Source organism: Pseudoliparis swirei, chromosome 12 (assembly GCF_029220125.1).
Source record: "Pseudoliparis swirei isolate HS2019 ecotype Mariana Trench chromosome 12, NWPU_hadal_v1, whole genome shotgun sequence".
In the NCBI taxonomy this organism is placed as follows: domain Eukaryota; kingdom Metazoa; phylum Chordata; class Actinopteri; order Perciformes; family Liparidae; genus Pseudoliparis; species Pseudoliparis swirei.
Window position 1 is genome coordinate 299,656 of NC_079399.1, and position 23,573 is coordinate 323,228.

Sequence of the window (23,573 nt, forward strand, 5' to 3'; positions counted from 1 at the left end):
TAGAGACAGGTAGACGGGGTCCTAGATGACAGGTAGACGGCCCCGAGACAGGTGACAATTAGAGACAGGTGGCAGACGGGGTCTCAGAGACAGGTGGCAGACGGCCCAGAGACAGGTAGACGGGGTCATAGAGACAGGTAGACGGGGTCCTAGAGACAGGTAGACGGGGTCTAGAGACAGGTAGACGGGGTCTAGGAGACAGGTAGACGGGTCCTAGAGACAGGTAGACGGGGTCATAGAGACAGGTAGACGGGGTCATAGAGACAGGTAGACGAGGTCTAGAGACAGGTAGACGGGGTCTAGAGACAGGTAGACGGGTCCCCAGAGAGTAGACGGGGTCTAGAGACAGGCAGGATCGGGGTCCCCAGAGACAGCAGACTGGGTCCGAGACAGGTAGATCGGGGTCCTGAGACAGGTAGACGGGTCCCAGAGACAGGTAGACGGGGGGTCTCAGGAGATGAGGTAGACGGGGTCCTAGAGACAGGTAGACGTGGGTCCTGAGACAGGTAGACGGGGTTCCTAGGAGACAGGTAGACGGGGTCTCTAGAGACAGGTAGGACGGGGTCCTAGAGACAGGTAGACGGGGTCTAGAGACAGATGACGGGGTTCAGAGACAGGTAGATGGGACCTAGAGACAGGTAGACGGGGTCCTAGAGACAGGTAGACGGGGGTCTAGAGACAGATAGACGGGGTCCTAGAGACAGGTAGACGGGGTCCTAGAGACAGGTAGACGGGGCCTAGAGACAGGTAGACGGGGTCTAGAGACAGGCAGACGGGGTCCCAGAGACAGGTAGATCGGGGTCCCTAGAGACAGGTAGACGGGGTCCTAGAGACAGGTAGACGGGGTCTAGAGACAGGCAGACGGTAACTCAGAGACAGGTAGACGGCCCAGGTGATGACAGGTAGACGGGGTCCTAGAGACAGACGTGTCCTAGATGTAGACGGGGTCCCAGAGACAGGTAGACGGGGTCTCGGGAGACAGGTAGACTAAATCTAGAGACAGGTAGACGGGGTCAGGAGACAGGTAGATCGGGGTCCATAGAGACAGGCAGATCGGGGTCTGGGAGACAGGTAGACGTGGGTCATAGAGACAGGTAGACGGGGTCCCAGAGACAGGTAGACGGGCCCAGAGACAGGTAGACGGGGTTCTAGAGACAGGTGACGGGGCCCAGAGACAGGTAGACGGGGTCACTGCAGAGACAGGTAGACGGGCCCCAGAGACAGGTAGACGGGTCTAGAGACAGGTAGATCGGGGGTCTATGACAGGTAGACTGGTCTAGAGGACAGGTGCAGACGGGGTCCCAGAGACAGGTAGACGGGGTTCCAAGAGACAGGTAGACGGGGTTCCAGAGACAGGTAGACGGGTCTAGAGACAGGCAGACGGGGCCTAGAGACAGGCAGACGCAATTCAGAGACAGGTAGGACGGGTTCTAGGAGACAGGTAGACGGGGTCTAGAGACAGGTAGACGGGTCCTAGAGACAGGTAGAGACGGGGCTCTAGAGACAGGCAGACGGGGTTCAGGAGACAGGCAGACGGGTTCAGAGACAGGTAGACGGGGTCCAGAGACAGGTAGACGGGGTCTAGAGACAGGTAGACGGGGTCTAGAGACAGGTAGATTTCAACCAGAGACAGGTAGACGGGGTCTAGAGAGACAGGCAGATGGGTTCAGAGACAGGCAGACGGGGTCCCAGAGACAGGTAGACGTCCAGACAGGCAGACGGGTCCCAGAGACAGGTAGACGGGGGGTCTAGAGACAGGTAGATCGGGGTCCTAGAGACAGGTAGACTGGGTCCAGAGACAGGCAGGACGGGGTCCTAGAGACAGGTAGACGGGGTCCAGAGACAGGACGGGGTCTAGAGACAGGTAGATCGGGGTCTAGAGACAGGTAAACGGGGTCCTAGAGACAGGGTGGCAGACGGGGTCCCAGAGACAGGCAGATGGGGTCCTAGAGACAGGTAGACGGGGCTCAGAGACAGGTAGACGGGAATCCTAGAGACAGGTAGATGGGTCCAGGAAACAGGTAGACGGGGTATTCAAGCCCAGACAGGTATGACGGGGTCTCTAGAGACAGGTAGATCGGGCCTAGAGACAGGTAGACGGGGCCCTAGAGACAGGTAGACGGGGTCTAGAGACAGGTAGACAGTCTAGAGACAGGTAGACGGGGTCTCTGTGAGACAGGTAGACGGGGTCTAGGGACAGGTAGACGGGTCCTAGGAGCTGGAAGAGAAACCTGGGCTTGTTCTTCTTCTGGTCTCTGATGAGTCATCGGCTGCCTGGCTCTACGGAGGCCTCTGATCAGTGTTAAGACTATCTCGCAGTTGTCCCTCTCACCCACTTCCTGTCCTTGACCACCTCCTGTCCTCCTCAATCCACTCCTGTCTCATCACTGCTTCCTGTTCTCTCTCCACTCCTGTCCTTACTCAACTCCTGTCCTTCTCTGCCTTCTTCCCTTTCACATTTCAGCTGACTTCAACGTCGGCCTGTGCAGACCAGCCAGAACCCCCAACTGTGTGTGTGTGTGTGTGTGTGTGTGTGTGTGTGCAGGTGTGTGTGTGTGTGTGTGTGTGTGTGTGTGTGTGTGTGTGTGTGTGTGTGTGTGTGTGTGTGTGTGTGTGTGTGTGTGTGTGTGTGTGTGGAGAGTGTGTCGTGTGTGTGTGTGTGTGTGTGTGTGTGTGTGTGTGTGTGTGTGTAGAGGTGATGTCTTCTCAAGATGACCCAGTAAAAGATAAGCCCCGCCCACTGTCCACAGTATCTCCCGCAACAGAGGAGCAAGACACACACACGGACAGCCCACAGGTACACACACACACATGTTCATATTGTGTGTCGTTTGAGATGTGATAAAATGTGATGTTAATCTGTTTTTAAAATTCAGATTTTGGGGGAGGAGCTTCATCTCACAGCATCTCTGGAAACCTGGAACATGACCTGGGACCGAGAAGTAACACACACAGCAGTCATTACGTGTTATTTAGGGCGGCTGTAGTCAGTGGGGTGAGAGGGTTCTGCAACCGCAAGAAGGTTGTGGGTTCGATCCTCGCCTCCCCATTAGCTGTAAAGTCGGTGTTCCTGAGCAAGGCACTGAACCCCCAGTTGCTTTCCCGGCGCCTTTCACTGCAGCCCACTGTCTCTCAATAACTAAGGATGGGTTAAATGCAGAGAACTAATTTCCCCTTGTGGATTAATAAAAGTATATAAAATTTAAAAAATTAAGGGTTAGGGTTAACTGTAACGCCATTGTAGAGGTGGCTCTGTTTTTCATTGGCGCCTCTCTAGCTGGGACTCGGACTTCCACCAAACACTGACTCCAACAGCTCACAACTTGAGCGAGTTGACCTAAGAGACTTATAGAGCAGCCTGACTGGAAATGAGTTGACCTAAGAGACTTATAGAGCAGCCTGATAATAAGGAGTTGACTTAAGAGACTTATAGAGCAGCCTGATAAGGAGTTGACCTAAGAGACTTATGGAGCAGCCTGATAATAAGGAGTTGACCTAAGAGACTTATGGAGCAGCCTGATAATAAGGAGTTGAAGAGATACTTATAGAGCAGCCTGATAAAAAGGAGATGACTGAGGAGACTTATAGAGCAGCCGGCTCATAAGGAGTTGACTTAAGATACTTATAGAGCAGCCTGATAACAAGGAGTTGACCTAAGAGACTTATAAAAGCAGCCTGATAATAAGGAGTTGACCTAAGAGACTTATAGAGCAGCCTGATAATAAGGAGTTGACCTAAGAGACTTATAGAGCAGCCTGATAATAAGGAGTTGACCTAAGAGACTTATAGAGCAGCCTGATAATAAGGAGTTGACCTAAGAGACTTATAGAGCAGCCTGATAATAAGGAGTTGACCCAAGAGACTTATTAGAGCAGCCTGATAATAAGGAGTTGACTTAGAGACTTATAGAGCAGCCTGATAATAAGGAGTTGACCTAAGAGACTTATAGAGCAGCCTGATAATAAGGAGTTGACTAAAGAGACTTATAGAGCAGCCTGATAATAAGGAGTTGACCCAAGAGACTTATAGAGCAGCCTGATAATAAGGAGTTGACCTAAGAGACTTATAGAGCAGCCTGATAATAAGGAGTTGACCTAAGAGACTTATAGAGCAGCCTGATAATAAGGAGTTGACTTAAGAGACTTATAGAGCAGCCTGATAATAAGGAGTTGACCGAAGAGACTTATAGAGCAGCCTGATAATAAGGAGTTGACCTAAGAGACTTATAGAGCAGCCTGATAATAAGGAGTTGACTTAAGAGACTTATAGAGCAGCCTGATAACAAGGAGTTGACCTAAGAGACTTATAGAGCAGCCTGATAATAAGGAGTTGACTTAAGAGACTTATAGAGCAGCCTGATAACAAGGAGTTGACCTAAGAGACTTATAGAGCAGCCTGATAACAAGGAGTTGACTTAAGAGACTTATAGAGCAGCCTGATAATAAGGAGTTGACCTAAGAGACTTATAGAGCAGCCTGATAATAAGGAGTTGACTTAAGACTTATAGAGCAGCCTGATAATAAGGAGTTGACTAAAGAGACTTATAGAGCAGCCTGATAATAAGGAGTTGACTTAAGAGACTTATAGAGCAGCCTGATAATAAGGAGTTGACCGAAGAGACTTATAGAGCAGCCTGATAATAAGGAGTTGACCGAAGAGACTTATAGAGCAGCCTGATAACAAGGAGTTGACCTAAGAGACTTATAGAGCAGCCTGATAATAAGGAGTTGACCTAAGAGACTTATAGAGCAGCCTGATAATAAGGAGTTGACTAAGAGACTTATAGAGCAGCCTGATAATAAGGAGTTGACCTAAGAGACTTATAGAGCAGCCTGATAATAAGGAGTTGACAAGAGACTTATAGAGCAGCCTGATAACAAGGAGTTGACCTAAGAGACTTATAGAGCAGCCTGATAACAAGGAGTTGACTTAAGAGACTTATAGAGCAGCCTGATAATAAGGAGTTGACCCAAGAGACTTATAGAGCAGCCTGATAATAAGGAGTTGACTTAAGAGACTTATAGAGCAGCCTGATAATAAGGAGTTGACCTAAGAGACTTATAGAGCAGCCTGATAATAAGGAGTTGACCTAAGAGACTTATAGAGCAGCCTGATAAGAAGGAGTTGACTAAGAGACTTATAGAGCAGCCTGATAATAAGGAGTTGACCTAAGAGACTTATAGAGCAGCCTGATAATAAGGAGTTGACTAGAGAGACTTATAGAGCAGCCTGATAATAAGGAGTTGACCTAAGAGACTTATAGAGCAGCCTGATAATAAGGAGTTGACTTAGAGACTTATAGAGCAGCCTGATAATAAGGAGTTGACCTAAGAGACTTATAGAGCAGCCTGATAATAAGGAGTTGACTTAGAGACTTATAGAGCAGCCTGATAATAAGGAGTTGACCTAAGAGACTTATAGAGCAGCCTGATAATAAGGAGTTGACTTAAGAGACTTATAGAGCAGCCTGATAATAAGGAGTTGACCTAAGAGACTTATAGAGCAGCCTGATAACAAGGAGTTGACCTAAGAGACTTATAGAGCAGCCTGATAATAAGGAATTGACTTAAGAGACTTATAGAGCAGCCTGATAACAAGGAGTTGACCTAAGAGACTTATAGAGCAGCCTGATAATAAGGAGTTGACCTAAGAGACTTATAGAGCAGCCTGATAATAAGGAGTTGACCTAAGAGACTTATAGAGCAGCCTGATAATAAGGAGTTGACCTAAGAGACTTATAGAGCAGCCTGATAATAAGGAGTTGACCTAAGAGACTTATAGAGCAGCCTGATAATAAGGAGTTGACCTAAGAGACTTATAGAGCAGCCTGATAACAAGGAGTTGACCTAAGAGACGTATAGAGCAGCCTGATAATAAGGAGTTGACCCAAGAGACTGATAGAGCAGCCTGATAAGAAGGAGTTGACTTAAGAGACTTATAGAGCAGCCTGATAATAAGGAGTTGACTTAGAGACTTATAGAGCAGCCTGATAATAAGGAGTTGACCTAAGAGACTTATAGAGCAGCCTGATAACAAGGAGTTGACCTAAGAGACTTATAGAGCAGCCTGATAATAAGGAGTTGACTTAAGAGACTTATAGAGCAGCCTGATAATAAGGAGTTGACCTAAGAGACTTATAGAGCAGCCTGATAATAAGGAGTTGACCGAAGAGACTTATAGAGCAGCCTGATAATAAGGAGTTGACCTAAGAGACTTATAGAGCAGCCTGATAACAAGGAGTTGACTTAAGAGACTTATAGAGCAGCCTGATAATAAGGAGTTGACCTAAGAGACTTATAGAGCAGCCTGATAATAAGGAGTTGACCTAAGAGACTTATAGAGCAGCCTGATAATAAGGAGTTGACCGAAGAGACTTATAGAGCAGCCTGATAAGGAGTTGACTTAAGACTTATAGAGCAGCATGATAATAAGGAGTTGACTTAAGAGACTTATAGAGCAGCCTGATAATAAGGAGTTGACTAAGAGACTTATAGAGCAGCCTGATAATAAGGAGTTGACCTAAGAGACTTATAGAGCAGCCTGATAATAAGGAGTTGACTTAAGAGACTTATAGAGCAGCCTGATAATAAGGAGTTGACTTAAGAGACTTATAGAGCAGCCTGATAATAAGGAGTTGACCTAAGAGACTTATAGAGCAGCCTGATAATAAGGAGTTGACCAAGAGACTTATAGAGCAGCCTGATAATAAGGAGTTGACCTAAGAGACTCATAGAGCAGCCTGATAATAAGGAGTTGACTAGAGAGACTTATAGAGCAGCCTGATCATAAGGAGTTGACTAAGAGACTTATAGAGCAGCCTGATAATAAGGAGTTGACCTAAGAGACTTATAGAGCAGCCTGATAATAAGGAGTTAAGAGACTTATAGAGCAGCCTGATAATAAGGAGTTGACCTAAGAGACTTATAGAGCAGCCTGATAATAAGGAGTTGACCTAAGAGACTTATAGAGCAGCCTGATAATAAGGAGTTGACCTAAGAGACTTATAGAGCAGCCTGATAATAAGGAGTTGACTTAAGAGACTTATAGAGCAGCCTGATAATAAGGAGTTGACCTAAGAGACTTATAGAGCAGCCTGTTAAAAAGGAGTTGACTATAGAGACTTATAGAGCAGCCTGATCATAAGGAGTTGAACTAAGAGACTTATAGAGCAGCCTGATAATAAGGAGTTGACTAGAGAGACTTATAGAGCAGCCTGATCACAAGGAGTTGACTTAAGAGACTTATAGAGCAGCCTGATAATAAGGAGTTGACTATCGAGACTTATAGAGCAGCCTGATAATAAGGAGTTGACCTAAGAGACTTATAGAGCAGCCTGATAATAAGGAGTATACTTAAGAGACTTATAGAGCAGCCTGATAATAAGGAGTTGACCCAAGAGACTTATAGAGCAGCCTGATAATAAGGAGTTGACCTAAGAGACTTATTAGAGCAGCCTGATAATAAGGAGTTGACCTAAGAGACTTATAGAGCAGCCTGATAATAAGGAGTTGACCCAAGAGACTTATTAGAGCAGCCTGATAATAAGGAGTTGACCTAAGAGACTTATAGAGCAGCCTGATAATAAGGAGTTGACCTAAGAGACTTATAGAGCAGCCTGATAATAAGGAGTTGACCTAAGAGACTTATAGAGCAGCCTGATAATAAGGAGTTGACTTAAGAGACTTATAGAGCAGCCTGATAATAAGGAGTTGACTTAAGAGACTTATAGAGCAGCCTGATAATAAGGAGTTGACCTAAGAGACTTATAGAGCAGCCTGATAATAAGGAGTTGACTTAAGAGACTTATAGAGCAGCCTGATAACAAGGAGTTGACTTAAGAGACTTATAGAGCAGCCTGATAATAAGGAGTTGACCTAAGAGACTTATAGAGCAGCCTGATAATAAGGAGTTGACTTAAGAGACTTATAGAGCAGCCTGATAATAAGGAGTTGACTAAGAGACTTATAGAGCAGCCTGATAATAAGGAGTTGACCTAAGAGACTTATAGAGCAGCCTGATAATAAGGAGTTGACTAAGAGACTTATAGAGCAGCCTGATAATAAGGAGTTGACTTAAGAGACTTATAGAGCAGCCTGATAATAAGGAGTTGACCTAAGAGACTTATAGAGCAGCCTGATAATAAGGAGTTGACCAAGAGACTTATAGAGCAGCCTGATAATAAGGAGTTGACTTAAGAGACTTATAGAGCAGCCTGATAATAAGGAGTTGACCTAAGAGACTTATAGAGCAGCCTGATAATAAGGAGTTGACCTAAGAGACTTATAGAGCAGCCTGATAATAAGGAGTTGACCTAAGAGACTTATAGAGCAGCCTGATAATAAGGAGTTGACCTAAGAGACTTATAGAGCAGCCTGATAACAAGGAGTTGACCTAAGAGACTTATAGAGCAGCCTGATAATAAGGAGTTGACTTAAGAGACTTATAGAGCAGCCTGATAATAAGGAGTTGACCTAAGAGACTTATAGAGCAGCCTGATAATAAGGAGTTGACCTAAGAGACTTATAGAGCAGCCTGATAATAAGGAGTTGACTTAAGAGACTTATAGAGCAGCCTGATAATAAGGAGTTGACCTAAGAGACTTATAGAGCAGCCTGATAATAAGGAGTTGACCCAAGAGACTTATTAGAGCAGCCTGATAATAAGGAGTTGACTATAGAGACTTATAGAGCAGCCTGATAATAAGGAGTTGACCTAAGAGACTTATAGAGCAGCCTGATAATAAGGAGTTGACTAGAGAGACTTATAGAGCAGCCTGATAATAAGGAGTTGACCCAAGAGACTTATAGAGCAGCCTGATAATAAGGAGTTGACCTAAGAGACTTATAGAGCAGCCTGATAATAAGGAGTTGACTTAAGAGACTTATAGAGCAGCCTGATAATAAGGAGTTGACCTAAGAGACTTATAGAGCAGCCTGATAATAAGGAGTTGACTTAAGAGACTTATAGAGCAGCCTGATAACAAGGAGTTGACCTAAGAGACTTATAGAGCAGCCTGATAATAAGGAGTTGACTTAAGAGACTTATAGAGCAGCCTGATAATAAGGAGTTGACTTAAGACTTATAGAGCAGCCTGATAATAAGGAGTTGACCTAAGAGACTTATAGAGCAGCCTGATAATAAGGAGTTGACCGAAGAGACTTATAGAGCAGCCTGATAATAAGGAGTTGACCGAAGAGACTTATAGAGCAGCCTGATAATAAGGAGTTGACCTAAGAGACTTATAGAGCAGCCTGATAATAAGGAGTTGACCTAAGAGACTTATAGAGCAGCCTGATAATAAGGAGTTGACCTAAGAGACTTATAGAGCCTGATGATAATAATGAGTTGACCTAAGAGACTTATAGAGCAGCCTGATAATAAGGAGTTGACATAAGAGACTTATAGAGCAGCCTGATGATAAGGAGTTGACTAAGAGACTTATAGAGCAGCCTGATAATAAGGAGTTGACCTAAGAGACTTATAGAGCAGCCTGATAATAAGGAGTTGACTTATAGAGCAGCCTGATAATAAGGAGTTGACCTAAGAGACTTATAGAGCAGCCTGATAATAAGGAGTTGACCTAAGAGACTTATAGAGCAGCCTGATAATAAGGAGTTGACTTAAGAGACTTATAGAGCAGCCTGATCATAAGGAGTTGACCTAAGAGACTTATAGAGCATCCTGATAATAAGGAGTTGACCCAAGAGACTTATAGAGCAGCCTGATAACAAGGAGTTGACCTAAGAGACTTATAGAGCAGCCTGATAACAAGGAGTTGACTTAAGAGACTTATAGAGCAGCCTGATAATAAGGAGTTGACTTAAGAGACTTATAGAGCAGCCTGATAATAAGGAGTTGACTTAGAGACTTATAGAGCAGCCTGATAATAAGGAGTTGACCTAAGAGACTTATAGAGCAGCCTGATAATAAGGAGTTGACCTAAGAGACTTATAGAGCAGCCTGATAACAAATAAGGACTTGACCTTATAGAGCAGCCTGATAACAAGGAGTTGACCTAAGAGACTTATAGAGCAGCCTGATAATAAGGAGTTGACCTAAGAGACTTATAGAGCAGTCTGACAATACCAGTTGACAGAGAGAGACCTTATAGAGCAGACTGATAACAAGGAGTTGACCCAAGAGACTTATAGAGCAGCCTGATAACAAGGAGTTGAACAAGAGACTTACAGAGAGGAGCCTGAATAAGGTTTGACTAGACCTATAGAGCAGCCTGACAACATCATGAGTTGAAGTTTCAAGAGACCTATAGGGACAGCCTGAGGAGTTGACCAAGAGTGTTGACCTAAGAGACTTATAGAGCAGCCTGATAATAAGGAGTTGACCTAAGAGACTTATAGAGCAGCCTGATCATAAGGTCTAACTAGACCAGTACAGAGAGGAGCCTTATCAGACCAAGGTCCAACCAGACCAGTACAGAGAGGAGTCCTCTATCAGGACTAAGGTCTAACTAGACCAGTACAGAGAGGAGTCCACTATCAGGACTAAGGTCTAACTAGACCAGTACAGAGAGGAGTCCACTATCAGGACTAAGGTCTAACAAGACCAGGACAGAGAGGAGTCTCATCAGGACCAAGGTCTAACAAGACCAGTACAGAGATGAGTCCTCTATCAGGACCAAGGTCCAACAAGACCAGTACAGAGAGGAGTCTCTATCAGCACCAAGGTCTAATCCAGACCAGTACAGAGAGGAGTCCTCTATCAGACCAAGGTCTAACCAGACCAGTACAGAGAGGAGTCCCCTATCAGGACCAAGGTCCAACAAGACCAGTACAGAGAGGAGTCCTATCAGACCAAGGTCTAACAAGACTAGTACAGAGATGTAGAAAGTCCTCTATCAGGACCAAGGTCTAACAAGACCAGCAAGGAGAGATGAGTCCCATCAGCACCAAGGTCTAACAAGACCAGCACAGAGAGGAGTCCTCCATCAGCACTAAGGTCTAACAGACCAGTACAGAGAGGAGTGTGGCACGGCCTCTATCAGAGACCATTGGATAAGGTCAACCAGACCAGTACAGAGAGGAGTCCTCAGCACTAGACCAAGGTGACCAGAGACAGAGACGGGGTCTAGAGACAGATAGACGGGGTCTACCAGACCAGTACAGAGGAGTCCTATCAGCACCAAGGTCTAACAGACCAGACAGCAGAGAGGAGTCCTAACCTGTCATGTCCGTGGTGTTTTCTAAATCGTGATTGAAATTTCAAATAAACTATATTATTATGATGTAGAAAGTCGTGACAACTGACTTGGCACTAATTTCCAGGTCTAGAGACAGGTGGGGTCTAGAGACAGGTAGATTGGTCAGAGACAGGTAGATGGGTCCAGAGACAGACTGACGGGGTCTAGAGACAGGTAGACGGGGTCTAGAGACAGGTAGAGCCGGTCCAGAGACAGACGGGCCCAGAGACAGGTAGATGGGGTCTGAGACAGGTAGACGGGTCCTAGAGACAGGTAGACGGGGTCCAGAGACAGGCAGAGACGGTCCAGAGACAGGTGACGGGGCCCTAGAGACAGGTAGACGGGGTCTAGAGACAGGTAGAGGGGTCCAGAGACAGGCAGATCGGGTCCTAGAGACAGGTAGACGGGTCCCAGAGACAGGTAGACGGGTCTGAGACAGGTAGACGGGGTCCCAGAGACAGGCAGACGGGTCCCAGAGACAGGTAGACGGGGTCTGAGACAGACAGGTAGACGGGGTCCAGAGACAGGCAGACGGGGTCCTAGAGACAGGTAGACGGGTCTAGAGACAGGTAGACGGGGTCCTAGAGACAGGTGGGGTCTAGAGACAGATAGACGGGGTCTAGAGACAGGTAGACGGGGTCCCAGAGACAGGCAGACGGGGTCCAGAGACAGGTAGACGGGGTCCTAGAGACAGGTAGACGGGCTCAGAGACAGGTAGACGGGGTCCAGAGACAGGCAGACGGGGTCTAGAGACAGGTAGATGGGGTCTAGAGACAGACGGGGTCCTAGAGACAGGCAGACGGGGCCCAGAGACAGGTAGACGGGGTCTAGAGACAGGTAGACGGGGTCTAGAGACAGGTAGACGGGGTCCTAGACAGGTAGACGGGTCCCAGAGACAGGTAGACGGGGTCTAGAGACAGGCAGACGGGGTCCAGAGACATAGGACGGGCCAGAGACAGGTAGACGGGGTCCCAGAGACAGGTAGACGGGGTCCAGAGACAGGTAGACGGGGTCCTAGAGACAGGTAGACGGGTCCAGAGACAGGCAGATCGGGTCCTAGAGACAGGTAGACGGGTCCTAGAGACAGGTAGATCGTCCTAGAGACAGGCAGACGGGGTCTAGAGACAGGCAGACGGGGTCCTAGAGACAGGTAGACGGGGTCCCAGAGACAGGTAGACGGGTCCTAGAGACAGGCAGACGGGGTCCCAGAGACAGGACGGGGTCTAGAGACAGACGGGTCTAGAGACAGGTAGACGGGGCCCAGAGACAGACGGGGTCTTAGAGACAGGTAGACGGGGTCCCAGAGACAGGCAGACGGGGTCTAGAGACAGGCAGAGACGGGGTCCTAGAGACAGGCAGACGGGGTCCCAGAGACAGGTAGACGGGGTCCCAGAGACAGGTGACGGGGTCCCAGAGACAGGTAGACGGGGTCCTAGAGACAGGTAGACGGGGTCCTAGAGACTGGTAGACGGGGTCTAGAGACAGGTAGATGGGGTCTAGAGACAGGTAGGTGGGGTCTAGACAGGCAGACGGGTCCTAGAGACAGGTAGACGGGGTCTAGAGACAGGTAGACGGGGTCCAGAGACAGGTAGACGGGTCCTAGAGACAGGTAGACGGGTCCTAGAGACAGACGGGGTCTAGAGACAGGTAGACGGGGTCCTAGAGACAGGTAGACGGGTCCTAGAGACAGGTAGACGGGTCCTAGAGACAGGTAGATTGGTCTAGAGACAGGTAGATGGGTCCGAGACAGATAGACGGGTCTAGAGACAGGTAGACGGGTCCCAGAGACAGGTAGACGGGGTCTAGACAGGTAGACGGGGTCCTAGAGACAGGTAGACGGGGTCTAGAGACAGGCAGACGGGGTCTAGAGACAGGTAGACGGGGTCCTAGAGACAGGTAGACGGGTCCCAGAGACAGGTAGACGGGGTCCCAGAGACAGGTAGACGGGTCTAGAGTCAGGTAGAAGGGGTCCTAGAGACAGGCAGACGGCGTCCAGAGGCAGGCAGACGGGGTCCTAGAGACAGGTAGACGGGGTCCAGAGACAGGTAGACGGGGTCCCAGAGACAGCTAGACGGTCTAGAGACAGGCAGAAGGGGTCCAGAGACAGGTAGACGGGGTCCAGAGACAGGTAGACGGGGTCTAGAGATGGTAGACGGGGTCCTAGAGACAGGTAGACGGGTCTGAGACAGGTAGACGGGGTCCCAGACAGTAGTAGACGGGTCCTAGAGACAGGTAGACGGGCCCAGAGACAGGTAGACGGGGTCTAGAGACAGGTAGACGGGGTCTAGAGACAGGTAGACGGGGTCCTAGAGACAGGTAGACGGGGTCTAGAGACAGGTAGACGAGGTCTAGAGACAGGTAGACGGGGTCTAGAGACAGGTAGACGGGGTCCTAGAGACAGGTAGACGGGGTCTAGAGACAGGTAGACGGGGTCCCAGAGACAGGTAGACGGGGTCTAGAGACAGGTGACGGGGTCTAGAGACAGGTAGACGGGGTCTAGAGACAGGCAGACGGGGTCCAGAGACAGGTAGACGGGGTCCAGAGACAGGCAGACGGGGTCCTAGAGACAGTAGACGGGGTCTAGAGACAGGCAGACAGGGTCTAGAGACAGGTAGACGGGGTCCCAGAGACAGGTAGACGGGGTCTAGAGACAGGCAGACGGGTCTAGAGACAGGTAGACGGGGTCCTAGAGACAGGTAGACGGGGTCTAGAGACAGGTGACGGGGTCTAGAGACAGGTGACGGGGTCCAGAGACAGGTAGACGGGGTCTAGAGACAGGTAGACGGGGTCCCAGAGACAGGCAGACGGGGTCCTAGAGACAGGTAGACGGGGTCTAGAGACAGGCAGACCCAGAGACAGGTAGACGGGCTCCAGACAGGTAGACGGGCTCAGAGACAGGTAGACGGGGTCATAGAGACAGGTAGACGGGGTCTGAGACAGGTAGACGGGGTCCAGAGACAGGTAGACGGGGTCTAGAGACAGGTAGACGGGGTCCAGAGACAGGTAGACGGGGTCCCAGAGACAGGTAGACGGGGTCCAGAGACAGGTAGACGGGGCCCAGAGACAGGTGGCAGACGGGTCCCAGAGACAGGTAGACGGGGTCCTAGAGACAGGTAGACGGGGTCCTAGAGACAGGTAGACGGGGTCTAGAGACAGGTAGACGGGGTCTAGAGACAGGTAGACAGGGTCATAGAGACAGGTAGACGGGGTCATAGAGACAGGTAGACGAGGTCTAGAGACAGGTAGACGGGGTCTAGAGACAGGTAAACGGGGTCCTAGAGACAGGCAGATGGGGTCTAGAGACAGGTAGACGGGGTCCTAGAGACAGGTAGACGGGGTCCAGAGACAGGCAGACGGGGTCCCAGAGACAGGTAGACGGGTCCCAGAGACAGGTAGACGGGGTCCCAGAGACAGGTAGACGGGGTCCTAGACAGGCAGACGGGTCCAGAGACAGACAGACGGGTCTAGAGACAGGTAGACGGGTCCAAGAGACAGGTAGACGGGGTCCTAGAGACAGGTAGACGGGGTCCTAGAGACAGGTAGACGGGGTCTAGAGACAGGTAGATGGGGTCTAGAGACAGGTAGACGGGGTCCTAGAGACAGGTAGACGGGGTCTAGAGACAGGTAGACGGGGTCTAGAGACAGGTAGACGGGGTCCAGGAGACAGGTAGATGGGGTCCTAGAGACAGGTAGACGGGGTCCTAGAGACAGGTAGACGGGGTCTAGAGACAGGTAGACGGGGTCTAGAGACAGGTAGACGGGGTCCAAGAGACAGGTAGACGGGGTCTAGAGACAGGTAGACGGGGTCCTAGAGACAGGGTCTAGAGACAGGTAGACGGGGTCTAGAGACAGGTAGACGGGGTCTAGAAACAGGTAGACGGGGTCCTAGAGACAGGTAGACGGGTCCTAGAGACAGGTAGATGGGGTCTAGAGACAGGTAGACAGGGTCTAGAGACAGGTAGACGGGGTCCTAGAGACAGGCAGACGGGGTCCCAGAGACAGGCAGACGGGGTCCAAGAGACAGGTAGACGGGGTCTAGAGACAGGTAGACAGGGTCTAGAGACAGGTAGACGGGGTCCTAGAGACAGGTAGACGGGGTCTAGAGACAGGTAGACGGGGTCTAGAGACAGGTAGACAGGTCTAGAGACAGGTAGACGGGGTCTAGAGACAGGTAGACGGGGTCCTAGAGACAGGTAGACGGGGTCTAGAGACAGGTAGACGGGGTCTAGAGACAGGTAGACGGGGTCCAGGAGACAGGTAGATGGGGTCCTAGAGAACAGGTAGACGGGGTCCTAGAGACAGGTAGACGGGGCCTAGACACAGGTGACGGGTCCCAGAGACAGGTAGACGGGTCCTAGAGACAGGTAGACGGGTCATAGAGACAGGACGAGGTTCAGAGACAGGCAGATTGGGTCTAGAGACAGGCAGACGGGGTCCTAGAGACAGGTAGACGGGTCTAGAGACAGGTAGACGGGGTCTGTATGATGTGTGACTGGGTCAGAGACAGGTAGACGGGGTCCTAGAGACAGGTAGACGGGGTCTTAGGCAGACGGGGCTCCAGAGACAGGTAGACGGGCCCCAGGAGATGTAGACGGGGTCTAGAGACAGGCAGACAACATAGAGACAGGCAGATCAAATACAGAAGTAGTTGCAGACGAGGTCTAGAGACAGGGGTCCTAGAGACAGGTAGACGGGTCTAGAGACAGCTAGATGGGGTCCCAGAGACTGGGAGACGGGGTCCTAGAGACAGGTAGACGGGGTCTAGAGACAGGTAGACGGGGTCCCAGAGACAGGTAGACGGGGTCCTGAGACAGGTAGACGGGGTCCCAGAGACAGGTAGACGGGTCCTAGAGACAGGTAGATCGGGGTCTAGAGACAGGTAGACGGGGTCTAGAGACAGGTAGACGGGGGCCTAGAGACAGGTAGACGGGGCCTAGAGACAGGTAGACGGGGTCTAGAGACAGGTAGACGGGGTCCTAGAGACAGGTAGACGGGGTCTAGAGACAGGTAGACGGGGTCTAGAGACAGGTAGACGGGTCCAGAGACAGGTAGACGGGGTCCAGAGACAGGTAGACGGGTCTAGAGACAGGTAGATGGGTCCAGAGACAGGTAGACGGGTCACAGAGACAGGCAGACGGGGTCCCAGAGACAGGTAGACGGGTCCCAGAGACAGGCAGACGGGCTCAGAGACAGGTAGACGGGGTCTAGAGACAGGTAGACGGGGTCCCAGAGACAGGTAGTCGGGGCCCTAGAGACAGGTAGAGGGGGTCTAGAGCCAGGTAGACGGGGTCATAGAGACAGGTAGACGGGGTCCAGAGACAGGTAGACGGGGTCCAGAGACAGGTAGACGGGTCTAGAGACAGGTATACGGGGTTCTAGAGACATGTAGACGTGGTCCTAGTGACAGGTGCAGACGGGGTCCAGAGACAGGTAGACGGGGTCCAGAGACAGGTAGACGGGTCCAGAGACAGGCAGACGGGGTCAGACAGGACGGGGTCCAGAGACAGGTAGACGGGTTCCTAGAGACAGGCAGACGGGCCCAGAGACAGGTAGACGGGGTCCTAGAGACAGGTAGATGGGTTTTAGAGACAGGTAGACGGGGTCCAGAGACAGGTAGACGGGGTCTAGAGACAGGTAGATGGGTCTAGAGACAGGTAGACGGGGTCTAGAGACAGGTAGGTGGGGTCTAGAGACAGGTAGACGGGGTCCTAGAGACAGGCAGACGGGGTCTAGAGACAGGTAGACGGGGTCTAGAGACAGGTAGACGGGGTCCTAGAGACAGGCAGACGGGGTCTAGAGACAGGTAGACGGGGTCCTAGAGACAGGTAGACGGGGTCCTAGAGACAGGTAGACGGGGTCTAGAGACAGGTAGACGGGGTCTAGAGACAGGTAGACGGGGTCCTAGAGACAGGTAGACGGGGTCTAGAGACAGGCAGACAGGTCTAGAGACAGGCAGACGGGTCTAGAGACAGGTAGACGGGGTCCAAGAGACAGGTAGACGGGGTCCTAGAGACAGGTAGACGGGTCTAGAGACAGGTAGACGGGGTCCTAGAGACAGGTAGACGGGTCTAGAGACAGGTAGACGGGTCCAAGAGACAGGTAGACGGGGTCCTAGAGACAGGTAGACGGGGTCTAGAGACAGGTAGACGGGGTCTAGAGACAGGTAGACGGGTCCTAGAGACAGGTAGACGGGTCAGGAGGTCCTAGAGACAGGTAGACGGGGTCCTAGAGACAGGTAGACCGGGTCTAGAGACAGGTAGACGGGGTCCTAGAGACAGGTAGACGGGGTCTAGAGACAGGCAGACGGGGTCTAGAGACAGGTAGACGGGGTCCTAGAGACAGGTAGACGGGGTCCTAGAGACAGGTAGACGGGGTCCAAGAGACAGGTAGACGGGTCCTAGAGACAGGTAGACGGGGTCCAGAGACAGGTAGACGGGGTCCTAGAGACAGGTAGACGGGGTCTAGAGACAGGTAGACGGGGTCTAGAGACAGGTAGACGGGGTCCTAGAGACAGGTAGCTGGGGTCCTAGAGACAGGTAGCCGGGGTCTAGAGACAGGTAGACGGGTCTAGAGACAGGCAGACGGGGTCCAGAGACAGGCAGACGGGGTCCCAGAGACAGGTAGACGGGTCCAGAGACAGGTAGACGGGTCCAGAGACAGGTAGACGGGTCTAGAGACAGGTAGACGGGGTCTAGAGACAGGTAGGACGGGTCCTAGAGACAGGTAGTCGGGGTCCTAGAGACAGGTAGACGGGGTCCTAGAGACAGGTAGACGGGGTCTAGAGACAGGTAGACGGGGTCTAGAGACAGGTAGACGGGGTCTAGAGACAGGTAGACGGGGTCCTAGAGACAGGTAGACGGGGTCCTAGAGACAGGTAGACGGGTCTAGAGACAGGTAGACGGGGTCTAGAGACAGGTAGACGGGGTCATAGAGACAGGTAGACGGGGTCTAGAGACAGGTAGACGGGGTCATAGAGACAGGTAGACGGGGTCATAGAGACAGGTAGACGAGGTCTAGAGACAGGTAGACGGGGTCTAGAGACAGGTAGACGGGGTCTAGAGACAGGCGGGGTCCAGAGACAGGTAGACGGGGTCCCAGAGACAGGCAGACGGGGTCCAGAGACAGGTAGACGGGGTCTAGAGACAGGTGACGGGGGTCAGAGACAGGTAGACGGGTCCTAGAGACAGGTAGACGGGGTCTAGAGACAGGTAGACGGGTCCCAGAGACAGGTAGACGGGTCCAGAGACAGGTAGACGGGATCTAGAGACAGGTAGACGAGGTCTAGAGACAGGTACACGGGGTCCAGAGACAGGTAGACGGGGTTCCAGAGACAGGTAGACGGGGCCCAGAGACAGGTAGACGGGTCCCAGAGACAGGTAGACGGGGTCTAGAGACAGGTAGACGGGGTCTAGAGACAGGTAGGCGGGGTCTAGAGACAGGCAGACGGGGTCCTAGGGACAGGTAGACGGGTCTAGAGACAGGTAGACGGGGTCTAGAGACAGGTAGACGGGCCCAGAGACAGGTAGACGGGGTCTAGAGACAGGCAGACGGGGTCTAGAGACAGGCAGACGGGTCCAGAGACAGGTAGACGGGGTCCTAGAGACAGGTAGACGGGGTCCTAGAGACAGGTAGACGGGGTCTAGAGACAGGTAGACGGGTCCTAGAGACAGGTAGACGGGGTCCAGAGACAGGTAGACGGGTCCTAGAGACAGGTAGACGGGGTCCAGAGACAGGTAGACGGGGTCTAGAGACAGGTAGACGGGGTCTAGAGACAGGTAGACGGGGTCCCAGAGACAGGTAGACGGGGTCCCAGAGACAGGCTGACGGGGTCCTAGAGACAGGTAGACGGGGTCTAGAGACAGGTAGACGGGGTCCTAGAGACAGGTAGACGGGGTCCTAGAAACAGGTAGACGGGGTCTAGAGACAGGTAGACGGGGTCCTAGAGACAGGTAGACGGGGTCTAGAGACAGGTAGACGGGGTCCTAGAGACAGGTAGACGGGGTCTAGAGACAGGTAGACGGGGTCTAGAGACAGGTAGACGGGGTCCTAGAGACAGGTAGACGGGGTCTAGAGACAGGTAGACGGGGTCCTAGAGCTGAAGAGAAACCTGGGCTTGTTCTTCTTCTGGTCCTGATGAGTCATCGGCTGCTCTGGCTCTACGGAGGGCCTTCTGATCAGTGTTAAGACTATCTCGCAGTTGTCCTTTCACTCCACTTCCTGTCCTTTTACTCCACTTCCTGTCCTCTCAATCCACTTCCTGTCTTTTATCACTGCTTCCTGTTCTTTCTCTCCACTTCCTGTCCTTTTACTCAACTTCCTGTCCTTTCGCTCTTCTTCCTTTCACATTTTCAGTTGACTTCACGTCGGGCTCGTGTGTGAGACTAGCTAGAACCTCTAACTGTGTGTGTGTGTGTGTGTGTGTGTGTGTGTGTGTGTGTGTGTGTGTGTGTGTGTGTGTGTGTGTGTGTGTGTGTGTGTGTGTGTGTGTGTGTGTGTGTGTGTGTGTGTAGAGTGTGATGTCTTCTCAAGATGACCCAGTAAAAGATAAGCCCCGCCCACTGTCCAGTATCTCCCGGCAACAGAGGAGCAAGACACACATCACACGGACAGCCTCAGGTACACACACACACACACATGTTCATATTGTGTGTCGTTTGAGATGTGATAAAATGTGATGTTAATCTGTTTTTAAAATTCAGATTTTGGGGGAGGAGCTTCATCTCACAGCATCTCTGAACCTGAACATGACCTGGACCGAGAAGTAACACACACACACACACGTGTCATTTAGGGCGGCTGTAGCTCAGTGGGGTGAGAGGGTCGTCCTGCAACCGCAAGGTTGTGGGTTCGATCCCCGCTCTCCCCATTAGCTGCAAGTCGAAGTGTCCTTGAGCAAGGCACTGAACCCCAGTTGCTTCCCGGGCGCTTCACTGCAGCCCACTGCTCCTTAATAACTAAGGATGGGTTAAATGCAGAGAACTAATTTCCCCTTGTGGATTAATAAAAGTATATAAAATTTAAAAAATTAAGGGTTAGGGTTAAATCAGTAACGTCAGGTAGAGGTGGCTCTGTTTTTCATTGCGCTTCCCCCCCCCCTCTAGCTGGACTCGGACTCCACCAAACACTCGACCCCCTCCAACAGCTCAAACCCCAGCGGCCCCCCCAGCCCCAACTCCCCCCACCGCAGCCAGCTCACCTTGGACGGGCTGGAAATGGATCCCTGAGGCCCCGCCCATATGTCAGGAGGAGGGGCTTAATAAACCAATCAGGCTGCAGAGTTTAGATTTTATTTGATGATTTTATTGTGCAGGGTGAGTCTGAGCTTCCAGCTGCTTTTATTTGTTGGATTTTACCTGCTGGGAAGCCCCGCCCCCTGGTTCCAACCCTGCTGACGGCTGCTTTGTTTGACCTTTGACCCTTCTTCTAAGTGGCTCTGTGGGACCAATCGCCTCCTTCTTTATTAAATAACTTGCTGATATGCTTTAGCAGGATGTTAGCTTCCGAGCTAACATTGACGGAGGTCTCACTCTGATGAAAAAACACTGTATGAATTCAATTAAAACGTTTTGTTAAATTGCACATCATCAATGTTGTTGTTGTTGTTGGAGCAGAATCATCTTTGATTTTGTGTCAGTGATCTTCCTGTTGGGGGGGGGGGGGGGGGCACTACTGCTTTGTTTCACCACTTCTAAGAATCTTTGTAATTATGGAACATGTTAGCAGAAACTCAATAAAAGAATCTGAAGAGTCTTTGATGTTTGTTCTTTTTCAAAAGCATAAACAATAGAATACAATGAGAACACCATGCCTACACCATGACAACAACATGACTACACTATGACTACATGCCTACAACATGACAACAGCATGACTACAACATGATCATTCATGATTCAATGCCCCATGACAACATGACAACAACATGACTACAACATGACTACACTATGAAAACATGACAACATTGGGAACATGACTGCACCGTAACAACATGACTACACCATGACAACATGACTACACCATGACAACATGACTACACCATGGCAACATGACTACACTATGACAACATGACTACACCATGACTACACTATGACAATACGATGATGGGCAACATGATTACACCATGACATGAACATCGATGACCACACCATATCACGACCACCAACGCGGACAACAGCGACTACATCAACAGGCGATTGACACTCATGACAAACATGACCACACTTATTTAATGACCACACCAGAAAATGCGAACAACATTGGGAACATGACTGCACCGTAACAACATGACTAGACCATGACAACACTATGACAACAACATGACTACACTATGACAACATGACTACACTATGACAACATGACTACACTATGACAACATGACTACACCATGACAACATGACAACACCATACACTATGGCAACATGACTACACTATGACAACATGACTACACCATGACAACATGACAATATGGGGAACGATGACTTCCACCGCGACAAGCATGACCAGATTCATGACAACACCGACAACAAATAATACGACTAATCGATGTAACAACATGATTGTTGTTTGATGACAAATATTGACTAACACTAAGGAAAAACATGGACAACATTGGGAAATATGACCATTGTGACAAATAACAATGACTACAACATACGATTACTGGCCATGACAACATACGACTACAACATGATCAAACATGACTATTCACCATAACAACAACATGACTGCCACCATGATTCAGAAGACTACTAACATTTGATTCAACATTAATTTCACCATGACAACATGATTTGGCTGACTTTTATCCAAAGCGACTTACTCTCATACTGTTACATTCTATTCACTGTAGAGCAGCCACAGGGAGCAACTCAGGTTGGCGTCTGCCCGGGCGACACATCGACCAGGCGGGACTGGAACCTCCAACCCTGATTGGAAAGACGGACCCAAGCACCACCTGCCACCCATAAAGTTGCCTTATACATGACATGATCAATACACTGATGACAACATTCGATGACTTCATTTCGCGGCAACATGACTACAACATGACTACACCATGACAACATGACTACTCAACAACATGACTGAAGGCCCGCGACAACATGAGGCTGACAAATACGACCGTTACTGGCGACAAATACGATCATACTATGACAACATGACTGACGAGCGGCAACATGACTACAACAGATTGGCCACCACGTCGATGAGCCTGAAGACTCGGCGACCGCGAGCGACGACAACATGATCATCGGTCATACGACCACAATCACGAAGATGATCACATTCATGAACAGACGGATTACGACAACATGACCACTATATCAACAACAACACGACCACATCTGGGCGGCAACATGACTACAACATGACTACACCATGACAACATGACTACACCGCGGCAACAGCGACACACCACACTGCCATTATGACAACATGACTGAGTACTATGACAACACGACCACACTCGCGGGCAGCCACACTGCTACACTATGACAACATGACTACACTATGACTACATGACTACACCATGGCAACATGACAACACCATCAAGTTTCAGTTTCAAGTTTTTATTGTCACATCCCCTTTTATACAAGTATAATCGGTTTGTGAAATTTTATGCAAAACAATCTTGATAGCAGTAAAGACTAAAAAGCAATGAAGAATGAGAACAAATCACAATATCCACACACAAAAGAACGACAATATATATAAAACAATGTAATAAATACATCATGACAATATATATATATAAAACAATGTAACAAACAGCCTTTTGAGACAATATATATATATATATGTATATACATACAATATATATATGTTAACATATATATATATAAAACAATGTAATAAAATATACACCATGGCCATAGATAATAATGACGCGCACGAGGGTCTCAGTCCTTGTTCAGCAGCCTGATGGCTCGACTGAAGCAGTTGTCCCTCAGTTCGTTTCCAGCGGTACTTGATACCGGCGGCACGCCTGCCTGACGGGTAGAAGGCGGGTCAGGTCAGTGGTTATTGTCTTTCATCATCCGTTTGGCCCTGCCACGCACCGCTTGGTGTATGGCGTCCAGGATGGAGGTGCCACCTCCAACGATGTATCAGGCCGACCGCACCTCTGTAGTGCCCTTACCCAGGGCGGTGCAGTTCCCTGGGTGACCAGACGGTGATGCAAACTCGTCAGAACACTCTCGGCGGTACTGGTGTAGAATAGCCCGGAGGATGCGGGGTTGCGTTGAATTTCAGTCGCCTGGCGCGAAAATACAGGCGCCAGCATTCCTCACCACGTGAGTGGTGTGCGTGGTCCATGTGGAGTCCGGAGATGTGCACGAGGAACTTGGAAGCTGCTGACCCTCTACTGCAACTCCG

General features: G+C 49.9%; 1 protein-coding gene across 1 annotated transcript in view; it reads left to right on the plus strand.

Annotated features, from left to right (window-relative positions):
* The window catches only part of LOC130202962 (serine/threonine-protein kinase MRCK beta-like), a 63,912-nt gene extending 43,136 nt beyond the window's left edge, over positions 1 to 20,776 (plus strand). Inside the window, exons 16-18 of the mRNA XM_056428858.1 lie at positions 19,708 to 19,813; positions 19,897 to 19,958; positions 20,299 to 20,776. Of these exons, the coding sequence (XP_056284833.1) occupies positions 19,708 to 19,813; positions 19,897 to 19,958; positions 20,299 to 20,421 (291 nt within the window). The 3' untranslated portion in view covers positions 20,422 to 20,776. The remainder of the gene's footprint in view (positions 1 to 19,707; positions 19,814 to 19,896; positions 19,959 to 20,298) is intronic.
* The last annotated feature ends 2,797 nt before the right edge of the window (positions 20,777 to 23,573 follow it).